General features: G+C 43.7%; 1 protein-coding gene across 1 annotated transcript; it reads right to left on the bottom strand.

Moving 5' to 3' along the window:
• Positions 1–1,797: 1,797 nt before the first annotated feature.
• Positions 1,798–5,453, bottom strand: LOC119301516 (plant UBX domain-containing protein 2-like). The gene is made up of 3 exons (XM_037578494.1): positions 4,528–5,453; positions 2,853–3,131; positions 1,798–2,370 (listed from the first exon to the last, which is right to left on the bottom strand). Exons 1-3 carry the CDS (start codon positions 5,287–5,289, stop codon positions 2,125–2,127), a joined length of 1,287 nt encoding a protein of 428 aa, XP_037434391.1. The 5' UTR covers positions 5,290–5,453; the 3' UTR covers positions 1,798–2,124.
• Between the last annotated feature and the right edge of the window lie 2,511 nt (positions 5,454–7,964).

Genomic DNA, 7,964 nt, shown 5'->3' with positions numbered 1-7,964 from the left:
ACAAACATTTTTTAATAGATGGTGACTTTTTAAAAATATACACTGAATTTTTTTATTATATACGATGAATATTTTTTGTATACATCGAACATTTGTTAGCATACAATGAACTTTTATTTATAGATCGAACATTTTTTTAATACACGGTGAGCTTTTTTTTACTATACACTGAACATTTATATAAATACATACTGAATATTTTTCTAAAATATACGTTTCTATTTTTATTAGCGTTTCAAATATCTAGCTCCTAAAAATAACAGTCAGTTTTTTAAAAAAATGAAGAGAAAAAAGAAAGAAAAACAGCCCACGGGAAGAATGGGTCAGCGGCAAATAGGAGCTCACCCTGTTTGGATCTCATCGCTATGGAACATAGGAATATGAAAAACATCGGCATCTGATAGGATTGACACTGCAAAATAGTAGACATTAGCAAAACATGGGAAAACTGCAGTAATAGTTGTTTGGATGAAACACAGAAAAAAAATGCCTCGATCCAATGCGATCGAGTCTATGAAATTAAGGTTGAAGTGGAAGTTCAACTCCTATGAATTTGAGGTATAGGTATACAATTTCAAAGGAATTTGGGTGCCACTATTACTTCAATCCAAAGGCATTCCTTAAAGAAAAATATTAAGGCCTCCTTTGGCTAATAGAATAGTAATATCATAGGAATAGGAAATGAGATGACATGTATCTCAATTTTTATAGAGAAAGAGATGCCACTTGGTTCATAGGAAATAATATTTTTTTTCATTAGGTTTAGGCTGATGTTTTCTTTTAAATGTGAAGGATTGGTTCTTATCCTACATAGAAATAGGAATCCATTCCTAAGATCCAAAGGGCTCCAGAGAAACTTTTCCTACAAAATTTATATCCTTTAAAATTGCTACAAAATTACACTAAACTAAAGGAGGCATAAGAATAAGAATCCTACAAAATTCCCCGTAATCCGAAGCATTGACGCTTCGCTGGTGGTGGCAAGGAACAAGACCTCCTATGTCATGCGTTGCGCGCGGAATAGAGTGAGCCGCACACACTGTGCAATGGCGGACTGACCCATTTATGGCTTTGCAGGGTTCTTTTCTTCATTTTTTTTCTTATTTCGTAGATTTACAAGAATAAAAATATATGAAAATAGTTACAAAATGGAAAACATATTACAGAATATAAAATATAGTGACATTCATGTGTATAAATGTCCTTCCCATATTTAAAAAATAGTCACCCTGTGTTTGAAAATGTTAACGGCATTCTTGAAAAATGGTCACCATGTATTGTAGAATTGTTCGTCGTATATTAAAATAAATTAGAATGTGAAGGTGCGCTTTGACGTGTCCGTCTGTTTTGAGACGTGGTATAATTTCAGAATGGATACAAATGGTCAAATAAATCAAAATGATATGTTTCACCGGAGAAATACACTGTAATATTTCCTATAAACATTGTAGGTTTTTTACCGCTGCCATTGCAATGGTTGTTCTGGGACAAAATTTCCTTCCTTTTACATCGGATACTAATATCAGCATAAGCAGGGTACTTACGAAAATCATACTACTTCTCAAGGATTTCTTCTATCTATTTTCGAATCTGATGATTTTCCAATAGCTACAAAGGGTTGTCTTATACCAATAGTCTTACACGAAGAACAATGTTCTCATAGCATGCCTTCTGTGACATGTAACAGAAGTGATATACTTTTCTCAAAAAAAAAAAACATAAGTGATATACTAATCAATATTCACATAACAGTCCAATATTCAATTGAAGAAAATCTTCAGCAGCGAAGGCAGCACATGCATTTCAAGCCAACAAACTGTATAAACCTAACAATAGAGGGGATACTGAATTAACGATAGTTCTAGTATCAAATGCAAAATCGGAAGTTAATGCATTGTACACATTGTATAGCTCACTCATCGCTCAGGTACAGTTGACGGTGCGACTGATGAATTATTGGGTTTTACCATGTAAAGTATGGCAATCGCCAAGCAATCTATGTACCAGACTATCGATCAACCTATCGAGTATGCAGATGACATATCCCTGTGACTGAGTTACAACAGTATGAAGTCCAATGTAACAGAAGATTTGAGGGGAGAATGTAGGCCCGAACTCCAACAATCAAGAGGATGCAGCTGTAAGTGGTTCACTAGCCTCCAGAAGCTTGTCAAGCAAGCCGGTGAACACAACAGAATCAGTCTCATTGGGCTTGAATTTGAGGAGAGCAGAAGGTACTAGGCCTTCATCTTGCAACGTGCGTGCCCGCTCTCCTGTATTTGGAGAATGTGGTAGCACACGTGACCTAGGAACAGCTGGACAGATAAGATCAAATTCCAAACCTGGCTGCTTCAAAGCGTCCGCGACAAACTGCATCAGGGAAAGCAGCAGATTAACCAAATGCTACAAAACCAGTAATGAAGTGAATACGCAATGCTAGGAGAATATAGCTTTAAACACTACTTCCTTCGTTCCATAATTCAAATTCTTGTCATGGTTTTAGTTCTAAAACCACGACAAGAATTATGAAACAGAGGGAGTAAAATAACATTGGATAGCCCAGGTAACAACATAGGCATGGGAACAACTTCATGCCTTCCACATACATAAAGACTGTTATTTACAGCTTCGCCAGTGGCCCATAAGCCAAACTCCAGAATTACACTTGGGAGTGTTCATGCCAATTGACAAATAATCAGTAGCCAGAATACAGTGTATATGACAAGTGTACAAGTCCTAGAGTGGAATCAAATACCAAAAGATTCACCACCTCATTCTGGATTGCGAGATATACAGATGATACTCAATGGGACAAAATCATATGGACGAACAAGCATAGAGGGCAGAAGTACCTCATATAGTGAACCAGTAGCTTCCGATGGAAGGAATACACCCTGGAGAATTACTCCATCAGGAAACTGAACTCGGATGACAGCTTGTTTGTACTTCTGTCGAGCAGCCAGTGCCTGCTTCTCCTTATATGACTTTGGAATTAGCAACCGAGATTGTTCCAGCCTTTCCCTCCTCATCTTTGCCTCATTCCTTACCTCCTCGCCACTAAGTTTGTAGAAAGAATCCGGTGTATCAATTTCTGCAACAGAACTTCCAGGGACATTGAAGAATACCCGAATCTGTGAAGTTATCATGGAACTTCAATAAATTACGTTTCTAAGGAGATATAAATGGGATCAACAGCAAACTGCAAAATTGACAATCAATTGCACAACATAACAGAAAAAGGAGGCATCAGAGCACATATAGTCGTATATATGCTAAATTTCAGGTTCGACAAGAAATATCCTTACAGTAGTTACTAAATTCAACATGTTGAGGAAAATAAAATAAAACAAGTGGTGAAACACAGTTGAGGATCTGACATTTCTGCCAACTGATGCACATATATTATATCAGACACTGATATATCCCCGCCAACTTATGCACATATGTATCAGACACTGATATATCCCAATACCATGATATGCATCTTATTGGAAGTACAGGCTGGGAGCTGTGACATGTCAATTTAGCTTCTTCAATCAGAAGTTGCAACAGTTTTACCTGAACCCATACGTGATACGTCCATCCCCGCAAGTAAGATCAGATTCAAAAACAAAATCCGAATATCTGCATCTGATATATAATCAGGGACCAAGTTCCAATGTTTCATTAGAACTAATTGCTCTACAATTTTTTAAATATACATTTTATCATTGGACAACTGAATAAAATGCATTTTTTTGTAGCATTTGTCTTACACGATAGAGACAACATGTAGTGTTATCTCAAACAGGAACATCATAAAGATACCATTCCACATACTTTGTAGCAAAAAGTAACAACATTGACAAAATGCTACAATGTTCAGAACATAGAAATAACTTAATTTATGTATGAACTAAATATCATAGGGTAAAGTGTACTGTGTACAACAATTCAAAAGACAGGCCAAAACTCAAAACATGAATGCAGAAGTGTACGACAATATAAAAGACAGGCTAAAACTCAAACATGAATGTAGAAGTGCACTACAATATAAAAGACAGGCCAAAACTCAAACATGAATATAGAAGTGTTCAGCAAAAGGAAGTATCACATTTTACAAACTACTTAGTTTCCTGCATTCTGACCTCCAACTTGTCTAGGGCACGTCTAAATGTGCTTTATCAAAACTGTGGAGTAATATAGACTGCAAGTTTTCTGGGATTCCACAATATCTCATGGAAATGGCACCACATTGTTAAGACATACCTATATATGAACATGACCGCAGAATTTATGCACTGACCTCACAGAAATGGCACCACATTTTTATGATCTATTGGTGTAAGAACATCAATATTCAGTCATTTTTACTCATCACTAAGTTCAAACAAAATCTATTTCTCACGAGTAAAGATGTTGCATGAGCATACCCAGAATATCAGAGTGTGGACAAACCAAACTATCCATGCAGTTCAATTCATTGACCAAAATATGATCATTCACATAACCAATTGATGGAGTACATTGAATTAGACGCCTGCTCACCTGACGATCAACAATCTTGTTAACCTCCTTTTGCTCATCGACTCCGCTGCGGCAGCTCTCTTTGGACTCAGACCCGGACAGCGTCGGTAGCGGTGCCGAAGGATGGGACCTCTCAAGTAGGAGCACAGCCTGCCTGATCCCGCTAAGCCTCGCTTCCGCAGGAGTCTCGTCCATCACGGCAAAGAGCTCCCCGCTCTCATCCCCGATCGTGAACCCGACCGCCTCGAGGAGCTCAAGCCCGCCCTCCCTGTCCGCCACGGCCTCCTTGATCCTAGGGTTACCGAGCCTGACCCTCCTGTACTTGTCGTTGCCGGGCTCCTTGAGCAGGTTGCCGAGAAGCTTCTTCACGACCTCGACGGCCGCAGCGGGCGGGTTGCCGGAGAGGTACGTGGCCGCGCGGGCGCGGGCGCCGCCGGCCGACGCGAGGCAGCCGTCGAGGTGCTCCGAGACGGCGTGCTCGGAGGAGAAGGCGTCGCCGCAGCTGGGGCACGCGACGGTGTCGCCGCCGTTGGCATCTAGGCGGCGGGAGGAGGAGGAGGAGATGACGGCGGTGAAGGGGGTGAATTCGGAGGGGGCGGATGGGCGCGGGGGCTGCTGCTTGGGGGCGGGCCTGGGGTTAGGGTTAGGGTTTGAGGGGCGGGAGGAGGAGGCGGAGGCGGAGGGGGGAGGGCCGGAGCCGAGGACGTGGGAGGGGCCCTTGAAGGACGGGGCGGAGGAGGAGGTGACCTTCTTCATGAGATCCTTCATCTTGTCCTTCATCATGGAGGCCGGCGGCGACGAGGTGCAGGCGGCGGAGGAGGTGGAGGATTGGCGTGGACGGGGAGTAGACTTGGTTGCCTCCGCGGGGTTCGTTCGAGGGGAAGAAGCAACGCGACGGGCGCAAATTGATAAAGAAGGAAGAACTACGGAGGTGGAGATCCAGCTGGGAAATGAAGCCGGCATCCGGGAATGGTATGGTACTTCGCTGCCAAGGCATCTTCGCCGAGTGGGCCGGGCCGCAAAGGCAAGCAAGTAACGATCACTTCGTGCAGAGGGCCAGCCACCATGGCCCATCGGGGCGGCTATACTGTGTGGCCACCCATGCAGCCTGAGTTATGAAATGGCAGCCGATCAAGCAAGGGTGCTCCTACGCAGGAGAGCAACTAGTTGGCGAGCGCTTCTTCGAGAGTCTTCCAATGATTATTTGGGTGAGTTAAGAACGCGTCAGGCACGGTCTCAACCGCCGCCACGCGTCGTGCTATGGGCCCTCCTTTAGGATTTTTTAAAAAAAAATCACACGTTTTTGGCTTTTTAAATGGTATTTTTAGATTTTTTTTGTTTATCACCGGTCTTTCTTAGCATTTGGACCAAAAAGTTGTGTGAAATAACACGTCTTTTTGCCTCTGCGAAAGGCACGATTTTGCTTTCACGAGAGGCACGGCCATGCCTCTCGGAAACGAAAAAACGCGTTATCTATTTTTTCCTTCCGCTAGAGGCACGCTTTTGCTTCTGCGAGATGCACGGCACGGTTATGCCTCTCGGAAACGAAAAAAAACATGTTTTCTGTTTTTTCCTTTCGCGAGAAGCACTATTTTGCTTTCACGAGAGGCACAGTTGTACTTTCGCGAGAGAAATGGCCGTGCCTCTCGAAAACGGGAAAAAACGGGTTTTTTATTTTTTTCCTTCCGCGAGAGACACGGTTATGCTTGCATGAGAGGCATGGTCGTGCCTCTCAAAAACGAAAAAAAACGTGTTTTGTGTGTTTTTTTCCTTCCGTGAGAGGCATGGTTTTGCTTACGCGAAAGGTATAGTTGTGCTTACGTGAGAGGCACGACCGTGCCTCTTTCAGAAAGAGAAAAAACATGCTCTCAATTCGGTTTTTCCGTTCAAAAATTTTTATCCGGTTTTTTCATGAAAAAAATGGTCAAAATCTATCAACATAAGATCTTGTTTTGAAGATGTCGACGCGAGGAATCCAATGGTGGTTCGACATTTGGACGCATGATTTAAAAGATAAAATATTTTGAATAAACAGATAAAAAAAGGGAAAACAGATGTCGCAATCAGAGGAGATGGGACTAATTTTTGAAAAAAATACTTCTTAGTTAGTGATTTCGCATACGCAGCACCTTCAGCGCCGCAAATGGAATATTCCCTCATGGGCCGGCCCACGAATGAGATGCAGAAAAGTAGGCCTCTTTCAGGAATCGAACACGCACGTTACACTAGTGTATGTGTTAGCCTAACCACCGGGGTGAGTGGCTACTATGGGAGCCGGAGGTGCCAGTAGTCTAGGGCGGAGGGGGACGAGGTAGAGGAGAGGGTGGTGGTAGAGGGAGAGGAAGGGATGCAGGAAGAGGAGAGAGAGGAGGCAGGGGTGGAAGAGGCTCGATGGGTGGTAGGGGGAGAGCTGATCCCGGAGCAGGGGTGCCGTCCTTTGGATCGTAGCAGATGGAAGTGGAGGACCAGGGAGATGGCACAGGAGAGAGAGTGGACAGGGGAGCAAGGAAGAGGCTGGTCGAGGCGGACGGCACACTGAATGTTCGTGGGCAACAGCTCAACCATTTGGCTGGCCGGGTTGCCGGGACTGTCATGATGATTGAAGGTGTTACTCCAGCGACAGTTTCAAATGCTGCGGTATCCACTCCGGAAAAGGACTCCATTGTGAAGAGGAGGTGTCAAGATGGAGCAGAAGATGATACAGTGGTTCAAACAAGTGAGGCGGCCTCCCTTGAGGAGGACCGCCATGCCAGATGAGAACTTTGTGCTAGAACTGTCGCGGGATTGGCGACCCAATGACAGTACATGAGCTCCGCGATCTCGTGGGGGCCAGTGCGCTGTCGGTTCTTTGCATTGTCGAGACTCAGATTGTGAAGAATCGAGTGGAAGGTTTGGCGGCTTCTTTAGGTTTTCAGAGTAGTTTCACAGTAGCTAGTAGTGGGCGTAGTGGAGGTTTATGTATTTTTTGGAAGTCAGAAGTCAATTTGGTAATAAAGAATTTCTCTCAGTATCACATTGATTCTTGGGTCTCGGAACAAGGTGGGGAGCAGTGGCGCCTTACTTGCTTCTATGACGAGGCTAATCGAAGTTTGAGATACAAAACTTGGGATACTATGAAAAGGTTGAGAGGTGAAAGCACTCTTCCGTGGTTATGCATCGGGGATTTTAATGAAATCTTGCGTCAGGAGGAGCAGATGGGCCCCAACACACGAGACAGTGCACAAATCGAAGGGTTCAGAGAAGCAGTTGACGTTTGCGGCCTGTCGATCTTGGGTACAAAGGGCTGGGCTGGACATGGGAGAAAAGGGTGACGGGAGGTGAATTCTGCAGGGTACGTCTTGACAGAGCTCTTGCTTCGCCTAGTTGGTCTAATATGTTCCCTTTTGCAAGTGTTGAGCATCTGACCGCGGTAAAGAGTGATCATAGCCCTATCCTTCTTATAAATGAACTCGAGGAAG

Source organism: Triticum dicoccoides, chromosome 5A (genome assembly GCF_002162155.2).
Source record: "Triticum dicoccoides isolate Atlit2015 ecotype Zavitan chromosome 5A, WEW_v2.0, whole genome shotgun sequence".
NCBI classification, from domain to species: Eukaryota; Viridiplantae; Streptophyta; class Magnoliopsida; order Poales; family Poaceae; genus Triticum; species Triticum dicoccoides.
The sequence above is the reverse complement of the archived record's forward strand: the minus strand, read 5'-3'. Positions and strand labels throughout refer to the sequence as shown.